Genomic DNA, 24,413 nt, shown 5'->3' with positions numbered 1-24,413 from the left:
GTGTGTGTGTGTGTGTGTGTGTGTGTGTGTGTGTGTGTGTGTGTGTGGACCTTGGACCTTCTTGTGCTGAGGAATGACATAATCAGACTTATACTTTAGAAGGAGTGTGGTGGATGGGGTCATGAGGGAAGAGATTATAGTCTTTGCCAGCACAGAGGATTTATGTCCACAGTAAGGAGGTGAGTTAAAAAAACAAAGAAGGTATAGGCATCTTGCTCTGTGAAAACCTGAGGGCCTTGCTGTTTGTTAACAAGTCTGTTCCCTCCTGAATCACTAGGCAGGTTAGCTTTGCCCTAGGGCTCACTCCAGTGGAAAGAACATTGGCAGGGTAGCTTGAGGACCTGGGTCAACTCTTTGCTTCAGATTCTTACTTCTTGTGTGACCTTGGACAATTCATTTAATTTCTCTTCCATTTCCTCATCAGAAAAATCAAAAGGACTGGACTAAATGGCCCTTCCAGCCATGCTCTTCTGCCATCTTAGATGAGGGCAGGAGAAGTTCAGGAAGATTTTTGAACCTTGACTGGTGGCCAATGTGTAGGTAAGGAATCGTCACTGACCCTGCTTCGTGGACAAGGCAGGGGGTCAGATCCCAGCTTTACCACCTCCTAGTGTGTGACTTTAGGCAAGTCACTTCTCAACCTTTGTTTCTTCATCTGTATTAATGATAGCTGACATTTATATAGCACTTACTATGTGCCAGGCACTGTGCTAACCACTTTAAATTGTTTTCTCATTTGATCCTCCCAACAACCTTGGGAGGTAGGTGCTCTTATGATTCCCATTCGATAGAGGAGAAAACTGAGGCAAACCGGTTAAGTGACCTGCCCAGGGTTACATAGCTAGTGAGTGACTGAGGGCATACCTGAGCTCAGTTCTTCCAGACTCCAGGCTCACAGCTTTATTGGCTCTTATGTCCCCTCATCACCCATCTATAAGCTGAAGAAGCTGAATTTCTAGCATTCTGCATTTCTATTAGGTTATTGAGAGTTCTAAACTTGGGGTATGTAGACAGATTTTGGTGGGAAGGTATCTCTAAATTTGGGTGGGAGAAAATTACATCTTTCTTTTCATTAACCTTTAAACTGATTTTAACATTTCTTTTAATTATTTGAAAGTATGAAAAGCATCTGTAGGCTTCATCAGACTACTAGAGAGGTCAATAACTCCAAAAACGTGATGGTCCCCTGCTCTGGATTCAACTACCTCTCTTGGGAATGGATTCTGGGTTTGCTCATTTGTGTCCCTTGTTGTCTTATAGGTGTTTTTACCTGGCAGCCTGTTGTTTTCAGTAGTGTTGCTAAAAGTCTCTTGTCTACATAGATGAAGAATGTTTTATTTTTACAATGATACAGATTCTAGGAGAATAGATCAGACACAACTGTTATGGAGGTCAATAGGAATTTGAAATGTATTCTTCCACATTGTGTGATACATGGAAGATAAACGTCCTTGGCTGGAGGAAAACAGGATTAACATAGAATATTGATTATTTTTCATGTATATTTTGTTTTATAGTTTTTTGTATTATCCCCCAGGTAGGCAATAATCCCCATGAGGGCAGGTCTAGTCTCTTATCTAAATTTTGTACTTTCTACTTAGTACAGTCCTGAGTTCTACCTTTTGGGGAGCTGGGAAAAGACAGAGGACAGGACAGCATGGTCCTTGACTTTTGGAGATTGCTCATTCTGGGCAATGACAGCATTCTTCTCAAAGACGACATAGAACAAGGAGTGGTAGTTAACACAATTGATGCCTGAGTCAGGATCCAAAAAGATTTTGACAGAATAAAGAATGGGGCTGAATTTAAGATTAAACTTAATGGAGAAAAATATAAAGTCTTATATTTCATGTTGTTAAAATCAACTTTGTAAGAATAAAATGGGGAGGGGTGGTATGATAGCCATTTTTCTGGAAAAGATCTAGGTGTTTTAGCAGACTACAAGCTTGATAGGGGCACCTAGCTGACAAAGTGGATAAAGTGCCAGGTTCAGAGTCTTGGAATACTTATCTTCCTGAGTTCAAATCTGGCCCGCCGGCCTCAGACACTTAATAGCTGAGTGACCCTGGACAAGTCACTTAACATATTTGCCTCAGTTTCCTCATCTGTAAAATGAGTTGGAGAAGGAAATGAAAAACCACTCCAGTATCTTTGTCAAGAAAACCCCAGATGAGGTTATGAAGAGTTGGAATAGTTGAACAGAAGCTTGATGGGATGACTGGGGTGTGATGGCAGCTGAAGAAGCAATAAGCTTGCCTTGAATAGAGAGAGGCATGACTCCTAGCAGTAAGGTGGTGCCTGTTGTGTTCAGTTCTGGACATGGCAGCTGGAGAGCATTCAGAAGAGAGCCTGGGGATGGAGAAGAATTTCCTTTTTAAGGAACCAAGTGGGAACAGTACCCTGGGAATGGAGGAGGTAGTCAGGTATGCTTCCTTCAAGCCTTTGAAAGGCTTTTAGAGGGACAAAGGATTACATTGGTTTATTTGGCCTCCGAGAGTAGAATGGTGGAAATTGCCAGGAGCAAAATTTAGAATTGATGTAAGAAAAAACTTTCCAACACAGCAAGGTATCCCAAAGGTGAATGGATTGTCTCTGGAGTAGTGAATTTCTTCTTACTGGAGGTCTTTGAGCAAAGCCTGAACTACTGTGTATGTGTTGAATGAGATGGCCACTGGAGCTCCCTCTACTTGTGAAATTTTGTGATTCTCTGATCTTTAGTCTTCCCAGTCATTTTTTTTTTCACTTAAAAATTTTATTTTTCTCAATTATTTAAGCATTTTTTCCTCCCTCTTATCTGCCCTGCCTTGAAAGAATAAAAACAAAACCTTTGTAACAAATAAGTATAGTCAGGCAAAATAAATTCACATATATTAACCATGTCAAAAAATGTGTCTCATTCTGCATATTAATCCCATCTCTGTCAGGAGGTAGAAATCATTCTTCACCATTGGTCTTCTGGAATTATGGCTAATTATTGAGTTGATGAGAGTTCTTGAGTCTTTTAAAATTGTTCATTTTTACAGTCTTGATGTATGTTATGAATTGTTCTGTCTCTCTAGTGAAAATTGAAGAGCAGCATGAGTCCATATAAAATAAAACACCAAACTGATTATAGTCCAACAGAGAATGTGTGGTGTTGTATGGAGGTGAGGAAGGCCATGGAGGATGGGGAGCCAGAGGAGAGAGGGTCTCCTAGTTGGGCACTAATACAGAGAAGGTGGAAATGAGCAGTGATGTGTGCTATGTGAGTGGAGCCACAGGGTTTCACAGGGGAAGGGATAGGAACTAAACCTATGATTTCGTTGGAGTAGGAAACTCCTGGATGAGAAGACTCCCTCTACTCCTGAAGTTCAGCACCACCCAGCTTAGAGAATTTGCCTAGGGCACTATGAGATTAAGTGACCTGCTCTGGATTCCACAGCCATTATGGTTCAGAGGTAAGACTTGAACTCAGGTTTTCCCAACTGAGGCCATCTCTACCCACTCTCCATCTAGAGTTTTAAACTAGTACCTAGGAGAGAGGTTTTTGTGACACTGACCAACTAACTTCGTCCTTGGCACCCACGGTATTAAAATGGTCTTTGATTTGATCATGTTTACCACAGTGTTAATAAAAAGGGTAATAAAAGGAAGATGAGATCAGAATATTAAAGAAAAAAAAGTGTCTCCCTTCTCCCAGCATTGTGGGGTGGAGGGGGGGGGGGGCGCGGGGCGCTGCACACTACCAAATTATCACTATATTCCTTTTGGGGGCTAAACTATTTCTCCTTTATCATAAGGGAGGGCGCATTGCTTGAGGATGTTGGGAGATATATCCAAAAAAGTAAAAATTAAATTTTATTAATTAAACTTAAAAAAATAAAAGGAAACAAAAAGATCCTTACTACCAAACCTGACAGTTTCTGGAGCTTCAGAAATACTTATTCTCGTGAAGTCCATCTTCCTTCCTCTCTGCTACCTCCCATTGTGATCTCATAGGAGCTTTGGAGAAAGTACCAGAACATTCCTATCATTCTTCGGCCTTCGATCAGTCAGCCTTCAGGACAGCTGTTTGCTCAGGCCTCAGGGTGGTGGGTCTCTCAGCACCTGTTCCTGACATACTTCCCTAACCCCCCCCTCCCCCCCACACACCAAGTTGCTCTCACACTTTCCTTTTGTGTGTGCATATAAAAAAATAGTTTTTAAAAAATTATTCAATATTTGTTGGCTAAAATTGTGTTTAAGATCTGGAAGCCTGGTTGTCTAGGAATGACTGTTTCCTAAGAGTTTTTCTTCTCAGACTTCCAGAAACTGGTTAGACCCTGGACCTGCCCTCCCTTCTCTTCCCTGGCCTAACGATTTCCTGAGGAGGGTGTGGAGCCCTAGTGTTCTTAGCAGGATGGTGGGGAAATGTGTATGTCGGGGCTTGGGGCACATTGTTCCCATGAGGCTTTTTACCCCTTCAGCCTAGGCAGAGGACTTAGAAATTGTCTACCGGCACCTTTCTGATGGATGGAGGGAAGCCCTAAGGAAGATTAGCATCTCCTTGTCCTGGTGAGGGAGGCAAAGAATCCATTTTCTGGAGAGGGTAGGAAAGCTGAGTGGGCTTCCAGAAAGGACCTTAGAGATGAGGTTGTTCAAGCTCTGCCTTTGACAGGAGAATAAGTCCAGAGTGGAAGTGACTTGCCCAGGTCACACAGGGATGGGACAGCAGAGCCGGAACTAGAATCCAGGTCATCTGTGGGCCCACCACCATAAATGAGACTTGGTTCATCATTACACATTCTGAATTTTGGCCAAACTGGCTTATTGGGGCTGCTGAACACAGCCTTCCATCTCCTCTCAGGAGACACTTTTTTTTATCTCATAGAGGCTGCTCACCCCCATGCCTGGTATTGAACCCCCTCCCCCCGCCCCCGCCCGAACCCCTTAGAAGCCTAAGTTCTCACCCCCCCCTCCTTGTTAGCAGGATAACCTCTATTTCAGGTTACTTCTCTCTCTGTCTGTGTTATTTGGAGTAGAATGGAAATTCCTCAAGGCAAAAGACTTTCATGTCTATGTTTGTGTCTCCAACCTTTTGCATATGGTACATTTTAAAATGTCTGTTGATTGGATTCTCTTTAGGTAGCCTATAAATATACGTTTACCCCATGCATAGTGCCTTAATAAATGTAAGAACTTAATAAATGTTTGTTGAATTTTTTACTTTCCCTGTTCCTGGCCTCCCTTGTGTGGAATACAGTCTGTCACCAGTGGTCATTAAGGTTGTCCCCATGGTGATCACCCCTGGGGTCTTAGCAGTTGCATCCCTTGTGGCTGAAATGGGGGAGGGGAATTGCCCTTTCAGCCACATAGGTCTTTTCTTTGTGTTGAGGCCTGAGAGGGGGAATTCTGTCAGTGTGACTCTGAAGCTTTGTAGTGGGCCAGGTCTGGGGTCAGCTACTGTGGCCTTTGCCTCAGGATTATATTTCAGTCACTTCCTGAAATGATGTCCCAAAGTCTGGGTTCTCACTCTCTTTAGTCTTGGTTAGAGGAGGTGGGAGAGGAGAGAGGAAAAAAAAAAAGAAAAACAATTCCTGAATTTAGCGCTCCCATCCTGCTGGCATGGGATTCTGTGATTCTGACTTAAGAAAAAAAAAATATTTCCCAGTGATGGACTTAAAGATCAAAGAAGAAAAAAAATGTAAAGATCCTCCCTCCCCCTACCACTGTCTAAAAGAGACTTTTTTTTTTTTAAGTTCCTGACTTTTAAGAAGAATATGGTCTGTCCTCGAGGGATTTTTAGTTTAAGGGAATTGAGAAAGCACAGAGCAGCTGTCCCCAGCCAGCCCTTTTGGTGAATTTTCTGGCCAGATGTTGTTTTCACCCAAAGCATTGGTTAGGTTGATATGCCAGGGCCTGTCTGGCCATTGTCTGAGGGCTTGAGGCTGCTTGCTGAGGAGCTGAGGGTTCTCATGTCCAGGCGCAGTCTGGGCATGCATTTTTGGTTTGTAACCTGAGCTCCAGTTACCTAGACATTGCTTCATTGATAGCTACTTTTAAGATGTCAGACACCATCTTCCTGGCTTTATCCTTCACATTCTGAAATCCCTGTTCTTGGCTCATTTCTTCCACACTTTGGTTGATGTAGTCTTTGTTCAAGGATCTACATGCCTCCAATCCTTTCCCATTTCCCATCTTTTATTTCCACGGTCCTCTCTCTCTTCCATTCCCAGGAATGCACATTGTAGTCATGTACACTGTAGAAATCCAGTTGTCCCATTGACTTATGAAGGTGAGACTCTCAGTCTGCATTTTCTTCCTTTGCCTATTTGGGGAACAACTTTTTGTCTAATCCTGTATCCTCAGAAGGTACCTCACACTTAAACATTCTAGTCAGTCCTGAGCTGGGTTTGGCCAAGGGTCTGCTCCCCAGATTTCATAATTAAATGCAGAGCCATCTAGTGTCTAAGAAACAAAAGCATGGTGACAGGGGGGAGAGGAGAGTATGTGGTTGTCTTGACTTGTCATAGGGCTTTGCCCTAAAGAACTGTAATTTGAGTGCTACAAACTCAAGATTTTTTCTGTTGCAACCTAAGTGTCCCCTGATGTGTGCCCACTTCCCAATCTAGCTGGGGTAATTTTTTAAAGTTGGTGGCATGGGGCAGCTCTTCACTAGTCCTGGCCTTTGAGGACAGCTGGGAGGGTTACTGACAAGGGGTCTCATCCATTGGATCTAGAACAGATGAGCTTTTACTCATTGGAAGCTTAAGGAGAGTCATCTGTTGAAAATCTGACTGAAATCCTTGAGCCTTCCCAGGCGGAAGCCTGTGGGGGTAAAGAGGAAGTCCATGATTTAACAGGCATTTATTAAGTGCTAACTAATTACCTGGCACTGTGATGGGTTTTGGAGATTCAAAGACAAAAGCAAAATGATGGCCACCCTTAAGGACCTTCCATTCCCTAAGGAGAGTCATGTATGAACATGCACACCCATAGGTACATACAAAATAAAGACAAGGAAATATGTGGCGGAGGCAGTAGCATCTGGGGGGAGGGGAACAAATTAGGAAAGGCCTCATGAAGACACTGGAGCTGAGCCTTGAAGGAAGCTAGGGATTCTAAAAGGCATATGGGAGGAAGCAGGGTGCATGTAAAGTACTGAGATAGGAAAGAGCATGTGCTCTGTGTGGAGACCAGCAGAAGAACACTTTGTACAGAAGAAGGAAAGACAGGCTGGGGCCAGCTTGTGTAGGGCCTCGAATGCTGGGTTTACATTTCATCCTGGAGGCAATAGGGAGCTGCTGGAGTTGATTTAGCCAAATAGTGTCACGGTCAGACCTGTGCCTTTTAGGAATATTGCTTTGGCAGCCGAGTGAGGATGGATTAGAGATAGAAGAGACCAGTGAGGAAGGTCCAGGTGAGAGGTGCCAAGGGCCTGAGCTAGGAGCTGTGTGAGAATGGAGTGAAGGGGACCAACCCCTGGGAGCAATGTGGACACGGAATCGACAAGGTTTGGCAGTGCTTAGTACATGTGAGAGTGAGGAATTGAAGATGCGTCCAGTGTAGAAAGGCTGGGGGACCCTTGGCAGAGATGTAGCAAACTGTGGGAAAGGGCTGGGTTTGAGGGGACAGATAATAAGCTCCCTTTTGGACAGTGAGAATGTGTGTAAGCTGTTTCTAGGGGCTTGACTGTGAAAACGAAGCAAGATAGAGGATTATAGCTTGAGAGAGATGGTAACATAAAGTGGGGGAGAACAGGGGCTGATTCTTAGTCAGAAATGGGCAGTTAAATTGTGCCTCATTCTTTTGCAGCATTCTCTGAGTAGATCCTTTCAGTACCTGTATGATGTAGGCAGGTGAGGAAACTGTGCCCAGGACACACTAAATGACTTAACCAAGGTCATACAGGGAGTTAATAAAATGACTCAGATTAGAATCTGGGTCTCTTGAATCTTGCTTCCTAGGCTTTAAAAAATTTTTTTTATTTATTTTTAAATAGTTTTAAAATTCACTTCCATAAATTTTAAATTTTTCTCCCCCTTCCTCCCTACTTCCTTCCCCAAGACATCACACAATCTGATATAGGTTATATATATATACCTTTCTATTAAACATATTTTCACATTAGTCATGTGTATAGAAGAATTATAATGAATAGGAGGAACCATGAGAAAGAAAAAAACAAACAAACAAAAAAAGAAAATAGTCTGTTTTGCTCTGCATTCAGACTCCATAGTTCTTTCTCTGAATGAGTCCTTTGGAATTGTTTTAAGTCCTTACACTGCTGAGAAGGGCTAAGTCTATCAAAGTCAGTCATGGCTCACTGTGGCTGTTATTGTGTGCAGTATTCTCCTGGTTCTTCTCACTTCACTCAGCATCAGTTCATACATGTCTTTCTAGGTCCAGGCTTTTCTTATATGGCAGCTGTTTAATTTAATGTTATTTGATCTTTTCACCGAAGCATCCATCATCACCTGTCTAACTCTGTAGCCTTTGCTTTTTACCCATCAAAATAGAGGTGCTCATATAGCCTTGGAAAAACTGTAGTTGGCAGTTTAGCTGTGGACCTCATTTCCACTTTTTTTTCCGGCCTTCCTTAAAATACTCATGAACTCAACTGAAAAATTCAACCACATTAAGGCAGAAGGATGTTTAATTCTTTTTTTTTTTTTTTAAAGCAATTGGGGTTAAGTAACTTGCTCAAGGTTACACGGCCAGTTATTATTTCTGGGTGTGGTGCTGAGTATCTGAGCCCAGATTTGATCCAGGTCATCCCAACACTGGAGCCGGTGCTCTTACTCGCTGAGCCACCTGGCCGCCCCTAAGGATGTTTAATTCTTTCTAGGGATGACTTTGCATTTTTAAAAAATGTGCCTAGGCTAATATTTTACCTAGAGGAACAGAGATTTAATTGTGGAAATTCAGGTACTATGAGAGGCACCAGGAAAAATATTTCTAAATATATGACTTCCTACTCTATTTGGATAAGACCAGCTACAGACTCAGGTTTTTTTTTTACCATGCCTTGGATGACATATCCCTGCTTGTCTGGGAGAACTTTTCTCTTTCAGTATTTCTTCTCCACTTAACTTGTAGTCATCTGTACTTTCTTTGGCTTAATCTTTGAGCCTGAAAATCTGCATAGCAATAACTGTGAGAGGCAGGTCACCTCAAAGGCCAGAGAGAAGAATGTACAGTGGACTTCTTTCACATCAGAGAAGAATTGGGAAATTGCTGTCAGATAGCCATGAGATGAGCACGAAGGGAAGGAGAATTGGAAGATACTGGGATCTATTCACACCACAGGTACTGCAAGGACCAGTGATTTAGTTGATGTGAATACTTCTAGCAGATTACAATTCCACTACAACTCAGTACGTGGTATTTGAGTGTTGGTGTAATATCCATCCGCCACACAGCTGAAATCAGTGAGGCTGATCTCAGACAGCAGATGTATAGATGGTTGCGCCCCCTGTCAGGCCTTTCCCAGCGTGGTAGGACGTGCCAGAATTTGTATTCCCCAGCATAGCCTTGGAGGGAGCAAAGTCACCTGTGACACAAACCTGGGAGGAGGACTGTCATACAGGGGACTAATCCTAGAATCTTTGTCTATAGCCCTAGAATATTAAAACATTAGCATTTTTAAGAGTTCTTAGAGATCATCTAATATGCTCCCTTGTCTTATTTTATTTTTAAAATAAGTTTTATTTTAACCTTGTGTTTTTGCATCAGTCACTTCTCAATATCTCCCTTCCTCCAGTCGGTACACTGAGACCTCCTTTGAAACAAATAAAAACAGTTAAACAAAACCAGTGAACCACAACTGTCTCATCCCACAGCGAATGGCACATTCCATTGCACCCTCTCCTTTTGCAGATGAAGGGAATGAGGCCCAGAGAAGGGTAAATGGTTCACTCAGATTCATCTAAGCTAGGAAATGTCAATCCTGGAACTAGAATCCAGGCCTTTTAATCTCTTGCTCTTTCCACACTTTCTCCCTCTGGGATGACTTTGCCTAGGGGAATCCTGAGGAGGATGGAGGTGAAACATTTAACACACAATAAAATTTCCCTTTTGAACCACAAGGGAAGTTCCTTGAGATGTTAATGGGAGGAAGTGATTAATGGTACTAGTCTGTTAGGAAGTTCCTAGGACTGGCATTCAGGAGACCTGGGTTCTAGACCTAACTTTGCTGCTGATATACCATGGTGCTTTGTTGCATTAGTAAGCAAATCTTGTCATCTTATCTTTTTTCGGGGCAGGAGGTAGGAATTGATTCGGTGTATTCATTCAGACCCTAGAAGAGGATGAATGAAATCGCAGCAGAGATAGCACCCTCAGGAGCTTACCAGGAGGAAGGATGTTTAGGCAAATAAGAGGGGACATTGGTTAGCATAAACCTTCCAGTTAGCATCACACAGCCTCTCCTTCTTCCCATAATTTTTTTCCTCATTCAGTAAATTTTTTTAAAAAATGGCTACTATTCTTGGTGCTGAAGGATGACATTTTAGATGACTGGGTTTCTGCCTTCACAAAGCTTACTGTCAAGTAATATGACAAACATAATTACGTCGTTGGGTCTGTATTCTCATGGATGCAGATATTCCTTCTAAAGGTGCTAACCACAGTTTGTCCAAGCCTACCCACTCTGTAGGACTCTTGTCTTTATCCCACCATAAATCACTTCAGGGGCTTGCCAAGTTCTATTGAAATCCAGACAATGCCAGTGGATCATGGGAACTGCCTATAGTTACTTCCTCACTCTTACTACATGACTATTTTAGTCCTAAGGTTCATTAACTTTTTTTTTTTTTAACATTTTGATAACTGCATTTCAATATAATTGATTTCCTTTCTGATCTTGTTTTGTTTTATGTATGTAAAAACATTCTTGTGAGCAGGAGTCCCTAGGCTTTACCAGTCTGCTAAAGGAGTCCATGACACACAAACCCAGAGAGTTTAAGAACCCTTGATTTTGTTTCATCTTCTTTTCAGATCATACTTTTCTTGGATGATATCTTTTTGACTAGTCCTCCGACTCAGTTCTTTGTAAGGTGCTTTTGCCTATTCATAACAAGCCTAATTATAAGACGTGCCATATAATTAAGTACATGAAATATGTAAATCATCTTAGTCACCCTACCCAAAGAGGGTTTGGTGTTACTCTCTTGATGCTCCTAATCCACAGGGGATGGAGCACATGCTTTAAACAAGGAGGAAAACTTAGATGAACTCACATAGAAATATAGTGGTGTAGTACATGATGGTGTCTTGTCAATTACAGTATACTCACAGGAAAAATTCAGAAGTCTCCTTTTTTAGGAATGTCCCATTAGGAGAAGGTTTCTATATCAATACTCGCAGTTCTCATAGTGTGCTTGTCTAGCAGGGCTCCTTTTGATAGGCTATTTCAAGGCCAGATTAATCTTCTGTCCTTGGATACTACCCAGTGGCCTAGCATCATCATCAGGACTTTGCCTGCCCAGCTCTGGGGTGGGTTGTCCTCATCTTTCTGTGAGCTAAAATGGTTTGACTTCTCTATGTCTGGGCCTATGTGGGGCTATATTGGACTTGTGAGTGGAGTCCGCTTTCTTAGTGCTTTATTTATGAGGTGTATATTGGCATCTTTGGCTGTGGATTTATTTTAGAAAAGCCATTTTTAGCATTCGTGTTAACTTCTCTAGACTGAGACATTAGAGGCTGAAGGTCAATCAGTTATTCTGTTGGGTATTATTTCCTGAGAGCTTGGGGTTGGGGCTGGGTGGAGATATATGGGAAAGGGAGCCTTTGACCTTCTAGTCAGAACTGAGATCATAGATGACAGCCTTCCTGAACAAATAAACCAACCTGTGAGATCTATTCAGATATCTTTTTTTACTCTGAAATTCTCCATGTTTTTATCTCTCTTTGTTTTTGAGATGAGGCTGTTTCTCAACTTCTCCTGTCCACATGGAAACATTAATAGATTGATTATTATTATTTTTGCTGTTTGTGGATAGTTATCTCTGCCTCTGGGGTGTGTGTGTGTGTGTATGTGTGTGTGTGTGTGTGTGTGTGTGTGTGAGAGAGAGAGAGAGAGAGAGAGAGAGAGAGAGAGAGAGATTTGTGACAGATCTGAGACTAGTATCCCCTTGTCACTGATATGCTTCTAGCATATCACCGAGTAGCTAGTTAGTTCACTCAGAATATAATCTGGCAGTATAAACTGATTTTAATTGAACAGGGAAGTAGGAAAGACAAAGGTCACTTGACTGTTTGTACATGAGAAATTGCATTTGTCTCAAAGGCACATGTAAGTGGTTTCGGGATTATTTTTTCTTTGATATTAGTGTGAGTAGTTAGAATTGTTGTTATGCATATGTATTATATGTGCAGCTGTTTCTCTAGTTTCCCATAAACTGAACACAGCGACCATGTCTGGATTACAATGGAGTTGGAACAGGCAGCTTGATATTGAGCACGACTGGGCCAAGGAATCAAGAAGACCAGAGTTCAAATGTGGCCTCAGACATTTTCTAGCTATGTGACTCTGGGCAAGTCGATTAACCTCTGTTTGGTTTTAGTTTCCTCAATTGTAAAATGATGATAACAATAGCGCCTAGCTCCCATGGTTGTTGACCCGTCCTCAGGGTCTTGGCCCTTCCCCCACACACCTCATGAATCCTTTCTATGACAGTCCCATCTAGTAGCCATCCAGATTCTTCTTCAGTGTTTCTAGTGATGGGGAACTCTGTTCCACAAAGTTACTGATAACATTTTCAAACTTCTCTTACCTCTCTGTAATTTCATTGGTCCTAATTTTTGCCCTCTGATGCAAATGCAGAAAGAATACTTACAAAAAAAATATAAAAATAACAGCAATGTCTCTTCTAAATAAGCTTTAGGATAAATATTAAGTTCTTTTAACCGTTCTCATATGATAAGAATTTTAAGTCATCTCACCATCCCAGTTGCCTTTCCTTGGGCACACTTTTAGCTTGAAGGTGAGACCCAATTGCATTTTGACCAGTAAAGAGTACAGTGGGACATTTATCTCCTTTGATCTAGAAACCATATTTCTGATATATGGTTGCATTTGTTTTTTTGCAGCTAGATCACACTGTTCACTTTTTGAGCATGCAGCCCACTTAAACCACTAAGTTTCCCAAATTTTTGTCTAGTAATATATTAACTATCCTGTATTTGCTTGGCAGATTAAAAAAAACTATATAAAGACTTTATTTTTACTCTCATTGAATTCCCTACTATTCATTTCCATACTTTGCATCAAACTTTTATTAAGCATGGGATGTATGTACTTTCCTGCTGTAGGTCCTGCTAGATTTGGCACATTCTTTTAGTCTATTCAGATATTTTGGTATTGGCATTTGGTCATCTAATGAATTAGCTGTGTATGCCTTCCAGATTTATGTCTGATAGAGATTTAATGAGCATACTGTCAGTATCTTAATTTGTCATTGATTTTCTAAAAAATGTTGAACAAGTACTAAAGAGAGAATCAAAATAAACCTGGATCGGCCTTCAACCTCAATCAGCACTCTGTGCTTAAGGTATGATCATTCAGCCCATTCTTAATCCATTTAGTTGTATCTTCATACAGTCTAAATTCCTCCTTCTTACCCACATAATAATTGTGAGAGACTTTAATAATGTGTTGCTAAAATCCGTATATACTATTTCTACAGCATTCTTCTGATCTACCAGCTTAGGAACCATCCAAATAGGAAATGAGATTAATCTCTGAGAACCTGTGTTGGCTCGAGTGAATATCTTACCTCTTTGTCAAATTGTTCAAAAACCATAATAAAAAAAAATCTATTTGGGAATTTTTCCCTAGGATTGATGTCAAACTCAACAATCTATGTTTTTGAAGAATCTACTTCCTCTTTTTTTTGTGGGGGGGAAGGCAAATTAGGACGTTTCTCCTGTCCAGTCTTTTGATAACTTCTTCATCTATACTATTTCTCAAAAGTTACTCATAACCAGTTTTTCAACAATTGTATCTGCCTTTTTTTTTTCAGTGCCATGGGTTTATTTGTCTGGGACAGAAGACATGGACTTCACTTTAGAACTACTAGGTTTTCTCTCCTCTCCTTTTTTAAAATTAAAATTCCCTTTTAACCATGTTTGTTCTGTCCTTTCTACTCTGAAGATCATTCTTCTTGAAGAAGATAATACCTGAAACATATAGGCCATTGAAATTGGCCAAGTACATTACATACATTATCTCATTCAATCCTCATAACCCTGTGAGAGGGATGCTACAGGTATTTTGATCTCCATTTTACAGCAAGAGATAGAAAGAGAAATTCCATTTAAAGTCACTGTAGACATTGTAAAATATTTGGGAGTCTACCTGCTAAAAGGAACCCAGGAACATGATTGCAAAAACACTTTCAACACAAATGAAGTCATATCTAAATAATTGGAAAAACATCAGTTGCTTATGGGTAGACCAAGCTAATATAATAAAAATGACAGTTCTACTTAAATTAATTTACTTATTCAGTGCCATACCAATCAGACTACCAAAAATTATTTTATAGAGCTAGAATAAATAATAACAAAATTCATCTGGAAGAACAAAACGTCCAGAATATCAAGAGAATTAATGAAAAGAAATGTTAGGGAAGGTCTCCCAGCCATAAGAGATCTTAAATTGTGTTATAAAGCAGCAGTCATCAAAACTACTTGATGTACAGGCTAAGAAATAGAGTGTTGGATCAGCGGAATAGGTTAGTTAACACAAGACACAGTAGGCAATAATTATAGTAATCTACTGTCTGATAAACCCAAAGACTCCAGCTTCTGGAATAAGAACTCACTATTTGACAAAAAATGCTGGGAAAAACTGGAAAATAGTATGACAGAAACTAAGCATAGACCAACTTCTTATACCATATATCAAAATAAAGTCAAAATGGGTACATGATTTAGATATAAAAGCTGATACTATAAGCAAACTGGGAGAGCAAAGAATAGTTAACCTGTCTGATTTTTGAGACAAAGAATTTATGACCAAGAGATGGATAACATTATGAAATGCAAAATGGATATTTTAAATTAACATTAAATTGAAAAGGCTTTGCACAAACAAAGCCAGTGCAGCCAAGATTAGGAGGGAAGCAGAAAACTGGGAAGGAATTTTTACAACCAGTGTCTGATAAAGGCCTCATTTCTAAAATACAAAAAGAGCTGAGTCAAATTTATAAGAAAACAAGTCATTTCCAAAATGATAAATAGATAATATGAAGAGGCAGTTTTCAGAGGAAGAAATTAGTTATCTATAGTCATATGAAAAAAATGCTCTAAATCACTATTGATTAGAGAAATGCAAGTTGAAACAACTTTGAGGTACCACAGTCACACCTATCAGATTGGCTAACATAACAAAATAGGAAAATGATAAATGCGGGAGATGTGGGAAAATTGGAACACTAATGAAATGTTGGTGGAGTTGTGAATACAACCATTCTGGAGAGCAACTTGAAACTATGCTCAAATGTGCATAAAAACGTGCATACTCTTTGACCCAGCAATACCACTTCTAGGGCTGTATCCCAAAGAGATCGTACAAATAGGCAAAGGGCCCACACAAACAAAAATATTTGTAGCAGTTCTTTTTGTGGTGGCAAAGAATTGGAAATTGAGGGGATTCCTACCAGTTGGGGAATGACTGAACAAGTTGTGGTATATGAGTGTAATGGAATACTATTGTGCTATAAGAAATGAAGATCAGGCAAACTTCAGAAAAACCTGGAAAGACTTGAATGAACTGATGCTGAGTGAAATGAACAGAACCAGGAGAACATTGTACATAGTAACAACCACAGTGGGCGATGACCAACTTTGATAGACTTACCTCTTCTTGGCAATGCAGGGATCTAAGACAACTCCCAAGAACTCGTGATGGAAAATGCTGTCCACATCCAGAAAAAGAACTATGGAGTCTGAATGCAGATCAAAGCATATTATTTACTCTCTCTCTCTCTCTCTTTTTGTTTCTTCTTTCTCTTTCTCTGTTGGTTCCAACTCTTTTTTACAATATGACTAATGTGAAAATAAATTCAATATGAATGTGTATGTAGAGCCTGTATCAAATTACATGCCCTCTTGGGAAGGGAGAGATGGAGAGAAAATTAGGAACTCAAAATCTTATGGAAGTGAATGTTGAAAACTAGAAATAAATAAATAGATTCCCATTTTATCTGTGAGGAAACCGTGCTCAGAGAGCTTATAATACTTGCCAGAGGTCACTCTTCTAGGAAATTGCCCAACCATGACTTGAACCCAGGTCTGCTGACTTTAAGTGCAGTAAAATTCCCCAGGCACAAGCTAAATGGAAGTTGAGTAGTTCTGGATTGTTTTTTTTTTTTAATTTAAGTTGTAAAGTTGTTTTACTAGTGGGTCTTTCTAAAAGTGGTTTCTTAATTATCCTCCCCCAGTCCCCCACTTTTCTATTCTCCTTCCTTTTTCACAGGCATTCCTACTCTTCCTTTATCTCTTAAACAATGCTGCTTTCCTTAAGCTGTAGGCTTTTAAATTTATTTGATCTTTTCATACCAAATAGCTGTTTTTTTGGCCTTTATTATTTGGTGGGGGAGGAGGAAGAAAATGAGCTTATTCTGGGATCTATAGCCTTCTTGACATTCCTGTAGGTCTTAATCACTCTTACATCTGCTGTGTATTTCTATCATATGCACACACATATGTATATGTGTACATATACATATGTGTGTATACAGACACACATGTTATAAACACACATACATACACACACTTATTTTTTAAACTAAGGTCGGTGAGAGCCCCCTGTATATCCATAGCAGGATCATTTGTAATTGTGTCTTCAGAAGTTCCTTTTGAGGGTCTTCCATCCCTTTTAAGTCATTTTTTTTCTTTTTAAGACCATATCTATCTTTCCCCTGAACTTTGAAAAATCATTTCAGGTTTCAGAAACGTGAATTCATTTGAAAGCAACAAGCATTTTTTCAGCACCTACTTAAAATGCATAGCATATGGACCCATATGTATGGACTATGGGCCCTTGGAGTCCTTGCCTTCATTATGCAGAAGTCATGAGAATGTTGTCTAGGGACAGGAAAAGGACTGGTAGACTGGTTGATGAAATGAACAAGCTACGTGTTTCAGAAACTGAACCAAGAAATGAGAACCTTTCCAGCACCCACTCCCTAGACACATTTTCCCCCCTGGGTAAAACATAAGCCTAACTAAATATAAAACCAAATTCATTCTTTGAATAATTGAACAATTTAAAAAGAACACCACAATAACTATCTCATTTTCAAGGACATGCTGCCACTACCTTTCCTGCTAAGAATGAGAAACAGCAAAAAGAGAAAAAACTTTTCTTGAGTCCTGTGGTTTTTAAAAATTTCAAGAAAAATAAGACTTGAAGGTGTGTGGCTTTGGAGCCATGATAGCTTTGCTGTGCTTGGGCTCTCACGGGTTAAATCTCAGATTCATTAAATCCCATCTGTGCTGGGAAGCCCTGGAGTCTGTGTTTCATGCCTCCATCTGGGTCACCCCTCTGTGACCAGCAGATGTGAGAGGTCCCGTTTCTTTAGAGCTCTGCAAAGACTCAGTCTCTTTTCTCTTTGCTTTTCCCTCTCTTCCCTCATTTCCTTTTCTTTCTCCCTTTCTCTCTCCCTTCCTTTCTCTGTCATCCCTCCCTCCTCCCCTGTTTTCAGTTGCCCCTTCCTCCATCCATTATCACTGACAATTCTTTCCTTTCTCTGTCTCTTCCTTCCCCTTCCCCTGTCTCCTGCCTTTCTCTTCCTTTTCCTCTACCTCAACATCCCTCTTGTTTTTCCTCTTCCCTCATCTCTCGGGTTTTCCTTGTTTCTGCCAGCTAGTTCTGAAGTTTGGCTGCAGTCAGAATCACCCACCACTACAGTGCTTTGGGGCCATATCTGAACCAGAGCTCCCAGCGGCCATTGGGTCAGAGAACAGAGTAGGGGGGGAAGCTTTTGAAATGATACACTCATGGCAGTTTGCTGAGTTTAGGCAGTTAGGGATTACTTCTGAATGAGGAGCTCTCTAACACCCAATGTTCTTTTCTCTAAAGGCTCATGTCAGCATTTCCTGATTCCAGATACTCAGCAGATTTGCCCCCTTCCCCCAGTGAGGCCCACCATGGCCTCATGGGGAAAGAATGGGAAAGTGTTTGAAAGACTCTCTTACCATTCCCTCCTGAAACATCTATGCTTTTGTTCTACTGGAGTCAGGAGAGAAGGAAAGCTACATTTGGGCTGCCTGAGTTAGATGTGTGTGTGTGTGTGTGTGTGTGTGTGTGTAAGTCAGAGGAGCCTTGTGTGTGGCCTACTTGTAAAAAGTCACGTCTGTACCACAATAGCATGTGGCACATCGTTCCTGAGAAGTGTTCGTGTGCCCCAGGCGAGGTGTTTGTGGGAGCCAGGCTGGGACCCATAGATGGGGGGAGGGGCAAGCCTGGAGCTCTGAATGGCATAGGGTCCAGACTGGACAATAAAGAGGGGCCCCACACCTGCTGTTGCTGGGAGGATCGGAGGCATTTGCATTAAAATGGAGCCCTCCTCCTGCTGGGCTTTGAAAACAGTTGTGTCTGGAGGCATTTGACTGGCTGGCAGACTGTGGGGGCATCATGTCCCTTTCCTCCTTCAGTGGAAGTCTTTGGGGAAAGGAGGACTGATGAGGGGCCCACCCTGTTGGAAAGGGAATGGCTGTGAGGGGACAGTGATTTACATTTCAAATCCCAGGCCTTTTCTTTGCCCAGTCCAAAGCCTGAAGATTCTCCACATGAATTTCCAGCTCAGTTTACTTGGCTCTTTCACAGTGGGATCTCCTATTGTTTTTCCCCCCAGGCCAGCCAGGAGGGGAAGGGGGGGGGGGGGCTGCCTCCTTATGGTGGTCAAAGAATAAAGTAGGTCCCCAAACAGTCTTCCATCCTTCAGGGTGGCTTTCCTTCTGTGGTTCTTGGGACCCATGGCCCGTGATGGATGGAGCCTGTGGCTTTAGAAATGAAAACCCTCCAGAGGGACCCTTTTAAGCTCACCACTTAGTGCCACTCATTGGGTTCCTTCTTACTTTACCTGTTTCCGTACCTTTGATATAACTATCTCAAAATAATAATGATAAGAAGAAGAATGCTTTTATTCAGTTGTCTTATCCACTTATGCAATAAATAGTGCACAAAATACTAAGTTTAAAAGAATAGCAGTTGGATTGTGACTGTCCCGAGGACCATTTCTATCTGAAATCTTTTGAAGATGAAAAGGAGATGAATAGTAATAAGTGCCCATTTATATAGGGTCTTAAACTTTGCATACCTTATCTTAACTGATCTCACAGCCACCCTGCAATATAAAGACTGCAAGTGCTCCCCCAGTTTACATATGAAGAAAGGCGTGCTGAGAGTTGTATGCTCACAAGGTACCTTTTATAGATGAGATTCAAATCCAGTTCTTTCTAATTCCAAGTATTAGAATTCTCTTTGCTATGCCCTGTTATTACAGGGGGAAATTGTGATATATAGATTATTCACATGTCGAGAATTAAAATTGGAAGGGATCTGAGAGGTGATTGAATTTATCATCCTTATTTTCTGTGTGAGGAAACAGGGAGTGTCTTGGTCTAATGTGATCAGATAGTCTATCTCTCATATATAGATTGAGTTGTGTTGTACTGCATGTTTAAAGTATGTGTAGTGTATATATTGTATGATGGGCATCCTGAAAGAGATCACACCCTTGGGAAAGGGGACAGATAGTAAAATTAGCATTTATATAGTACTTTATATACATCCTTTCCTATAATCCTCACCACATCCCTATGAGGTAAGTGCTTCTATTTTATAGGTGAGGAAACTGAAGACAGAGAGAATTTTAGTCACTTACTCATGGTCCCATAACTTAGAAAGTGTCCGAAGTCTTCCTGGTTCCCAAGTCCAGCATTCTTCTGTGACACACTACCTTCAGGGAAGGGAAGGGACCTCAGAACTCAGGGAGGGTAGGGGAGGGTAGTAGCCTGAGCTGCAGGGAAAATATGAATATTAATAGCACACTGAGTGTGTTGTATTGTTATCCCAGTTCTGCTAGTGAATGAAGGGATTTGATCATCAGGACAATTGAATTTAGTGACAAATGCAGTAGGGGTCATGAGCTTTGACAGAGGCAAAGAAAGATAGTTAGCCTTGAGTGCTGACTAATCATGGGTAGGACCATCTACAGAGGTTGTGGCAGCTGACTCTGTGGGAAGGTTAGGCCTAGAAGATATTAGTTAGAACAAGATAGATTTAGAATAACATTTCACAAAAGATTGATATCAGCCTTCCTGACAAATCAGTGAAAATCATCAAGACAAGAAGAAAACATACTTGTAAAATGATTGCCACCATTATCACTGCCTGCACACATCATGGATTTATATATATTCAAAAACATTTTTAATAAATATTTCCATACCCCATATACTCTTAATCTTTAAGCTCCATAGAATAAAAAAGCGTCAGAGATGATAGCAGACTAGCAGAAGGAATTAGAACCATGCAGGTACCACGCTATCCTTCTCATTGTCCTGTCTACTGCTGGGGCTGTCTTGAGATGTCTTTGGAGTGACCCCACAGAACATGAAGTGACATTCCAATATTTTTATTCAATTAAAAAAGCAGTTCTTTTATCCATCTGTGCTATAGTCTGCAGAACATTGAATACAAAAGAAAAATGGCACCATAGTGACTTATCCCAGGAGTGCTGCTCTTTGAACTCCATGAAAAAGGATGTAGAGGAACAAGATGATGATAACAGATCGCAGGCCCACTTCCCTCATTCCCTGCCCCTCCCCACAAGAGCTGACATTTATGTAGAACTCCTTAAGGTTTATAGAGCACTTTACATAAATCATCTAGTCTGTTCTGACAGCCCTGTAAGGTAGGTAATACTGTTATCCTCTTGTTATATTTGAGGACACTTAAGACTTTGGTTAAGTGACTTGCCTAGGGTCTTATAGCCAGTTAAGTGTCTGAGGTCACATTTGAACCCAGGGTCCCTCACTGTAGTTCCGTCACTGTTCATTGTGCCATGACGATTTCCCCAAGACTAGGTATAAGTGGTGCCAACCATTGCTTAGATTAGGGCTACATTAATTTAAGATGATCTTGTTTTGACATTTTATATTTTGCATTTTTTTTTCTTTTCTTTTTTGCCTTAGGTATAAATAATGACCTTTTAGATAAACCCAGTCTTTGTTTCAGATGCTTTAAGGGAGAGAAAGACCTTGTCCATCCTTGGACTTAGAAGTTCTGGGGAGGGAGACACAGATACACCAGAGATTAGGCTAGTACTGATGCTAGTGATGAAGAGGGGTCTGCCAGCTGACTGTCCAGGGCTGCAAACCTGTTTCTCTAATGAAAATTGTGTTCCAGCTTTTAGTATTATATTCCTTTCTGCTCTGAGAATTTTTATTCTTCTTTTTCTTCTTCACTTCACTTTCCAAGCATATTCTACCATTTGCAAATACCTCTCTCCTTTCTCATTGCCAAATATTCAGAATTACTATTCCTGTGGTTTTGAAAGAGTTAGATTCTTTAATGTCAAAGGAGAAAGAACCAGTGGAAAAGTAAGATCAAAATTATAGGAGAGCAAAAGGATGTGCTTTGGGAAGGCAGGAAAGGATGAGGTAGAAGATACAAGTAGTAGGGTTAACTTGGGGAAAAAAATAAGCTATCTTTTCTTATTTGACAGAAAGGAAGGAAAAACGAGTGGAGATAAGAGAGGGTTTACAGGACATGGAGAATGGGAACTGAAGGAATTCAGTTCAGTTAGCTCCAATCTTTCTGTCTGAAGCCACTTGCTTACAGCAGGGGTATAAGGTTTTTCCTGCCCACCCTTCTTTTCTGTGATTCCTAAAGGAATAAAATCAGTTATTAATGGTTCTGCTTCCTGGAGTGTAAGTGTCTATAACAATAATATGTATTTGTACAGTGCCTTAATTTTTGTAGAGTAATTTGCATAGGTTACAACAACCTCACAACAACCCTGTGAGATCAGTGGTATTGCTGTTATCCCCATTTTACAGACAGGTAAATAGAATCAGAGAAGCTAAGTGATTTGCCCAGAATCATCCCTCTGGCAAGTGCCTTAGTTGTGATTTGAACCTGATTTCCTAGTCTAGTTGCCTATTGATGTGACAGCTTGCCTAGAAATTTGGTTTCAGGATGAAAATTCAATGTTTTCATGTAGATTCTTCAATTTATTATATTTTTTCTGAGGCCAGTTGTGTTCATCCCTATATCTTTGTAGGAGACAAGATAAAAATTCTAGGCGCTTATTTAATTTGGGGCATATTGGATTAGAATTACCAGCTGAATGTTCAACTGTCCAGATTTTGGAAGTCCTCTAGGCAGGCATCAAGAGATAAGGGTCTAGAATTCGGGTGAGAATTAGTCCCATGGTTCCAGTGTTAACAATGGTCACACACCACACACTGTTTAGAGCAGGGTTTGGGTAGGTGAGTAGGAAGGATAGAAGAGAACCTTATGTCATTGGTTGGTCTGTAGTTGGGTAGATCAGTGATCTCTTCCAAGTGAATATTCCCTTTAGAAATATAAATTACAATTCACTCACACTTTCTTCTTCAAAATTCTTGTCCATGTCCTACCGTAAATCCTTTAGGAAGGATCTGTCCTAAGCTCTGAAGATCCTTCTCTAGAACATTTAGCATTCTGTGGGTAGTAGTGCAGAACATGGGCTTCCCATCTGATTTTTAATTCTTCTCTATTACTAGTCTCCATCTCTTTTCCAATCACACATATATGCTGAATCCATTCTTTTACTCCACTCTTTGCATAGGTGTTTTCTTTGTGAATATGGTGCAGCATCCTGTTTATGTTCTCTGTTGCCATTTAAATCACTCAAAATTTTAGTTATTTGGAGATCCTGGTATTCTGTCAATTGCCCTGGTTTGTACTAGTCTGATATAGAGTATATGCGCCTGTCCTCAGTTGTGCCTTGTACAAAGAAACATTAGCTATTTCTCTCAGGTATGTGGGAAAAGGCACGGGGCATGAGAAAGCAGTTAAAGGTTAAACCTGCCTTTTATCCTCCTCCTGGGGTAGAACACCATGTACCTATTTCAGTGTCTCAGGTATAATAAATAGTGCTGACTGAGGGACCCTCTTCCCTCTAGGCAGATGACAAGCCTATGATTTCAGATCCCAAACAGACAAATCGTAAGTATAGTTGGAAGTTTGTATTATAAGTATAGTTGGAAGTTTGTATTATAAGTATAGTTGTAAAGTTAACCCTTTACAGTGGTTAGGTGAGCTATGAGAAATTATAGCCATCTTCAGCTACTTCAAAGACTGCAGTAGGAAGAGAAATGAGACAGCTCTGTTTGGCTCTACAGGTTAGGCCCTACAGGGGAAAACTAAGTGGGAATTACAAAGAACTAAATTTAGGCTTCCTCTGAAAGAGGAATAGGCTGCCTGGAGAGACAGTGGGCTCCCCCTTACTGGAGGTGTTAAAGAAAGGAATCTTTTTTGCATACGTGTTGGACTTCAGGTCCTTTCCAGCTCTGAAATTCTTTGATTCTGTGACATCTTCAAACTGTAATTTTACATGGCCTTATTTGCTTGCTCTATCCCCTTTCTGTCTTTCCTTAAAAAAAAAACAAATGGCAGTGAACAGAGCATCAACCCTGGAGTCTGGAGAAACCGAGTTCAAACCCAACCTCTGACACTTTAACACTTAGGGGACCTGTGACCTTGGGCAAGTTACTTAATCCCAATTGCCCTGCCTCCCCCTAAAAAAAAAATGAAAAACCCAAATCTAAACATACAAAGCATGTACATAGCCATGCCTTCCCACATCCACATGCATGCATATGTTGGGACTTTTTAGAAGAATCCAAAATAGGTGTGCGCTTACTCCAAAGGTAAGAAAACCCTTTTGATTAAAAAGAGTCAAAGTGGCTCTCTCTACTTACTTCTCAGGTAAAGTCTGAGAAATAATGTCATATAATATCTGAGTGATCAAACTGTTGTTCTGTAAGGGAAAGAAAAGGACCCATAACTTAAATCTTATGGGGCCTTGTGATTATCATCATAGAGACAAAGCCTTAATTTCCAAGTCACAGATGTTAATTAGTTTTATTTATCCAAAGTCCTTTTCCCCTAGGAAGCCATAAAATTTCATTGAAGTTTCTCTTGGAAGAGGGAGAGATTTAGATTTGGGCTAGCCTAGGACAAAGAGTAGCCAACATATTGAAGAACTTCCTGTTAGTATATTGTAGCAGAAACAGTGCTGGATCAAGAGTTAGGAGTCAGGACATGGTTTCAGAACCTGCTTCTTTATCTGTATGGAAATATCAGCTATTGTTAATTAGAGCTGCCCAGAAATGGAGTGGACCATTTCAGGAGAAGCAACTTTTCTGTTACGAGAAGTGTTTGAGCAGGA

General features: G+C 40.6%; 1 protein-coding gene across 4 annotated transcripts in view; it reads left to right on the top strand.

Annotated features, from left to right (window-relative positions):
* ACVR2B (activin A receptor type 2B) overlaps positions 1-24,413 on the top strand; it is a 96,257-nt gene that overhangs the window by 34,229 nt on the left and 37,615 nt on the right. Inside the window, exon 2 of one of the 4 annotated variants that reach the window (XM_069083739.1) lies at positions 3,312-3,437. The exons of the other annotated variants lie outside the window; for them this stretch is intronic. Within the exon in view, the coding sequence (XP_068939840.1) occupies positions 3,389-3,437 (49 nt within the window). The 5' untranslated portion in view covers positions 3,312-3,388. The remainder of the gene's footprint in view (positions 1-3,311; positions 3,438-24,413) is intronic. 4 annotated transcript variants of the gene reach the window in all.

Source organism: Petaurus breviceps, unplaced genomic scaffold, assembly GCF_028583685.1.
Source record: "Petaurus breviceps papuanus isolate PSGF00001 unplaced genomic scaffold, PetGlider_PUasm1.0 174, whole genome shotgun sequence".
Classification (NCBI taxonomy): domain Eukaryota; kingdom Metazoa; phylum Chordata; class Mammalia; order Diprotodontia; family Petauridae; genus Petaurus; species Petaurus breviceps.
The sequence above is the reverse complement of the archived record's forward strand: the minus strand, read 5'-3'. Positions and strand labels throughout refer to the sequence as shown.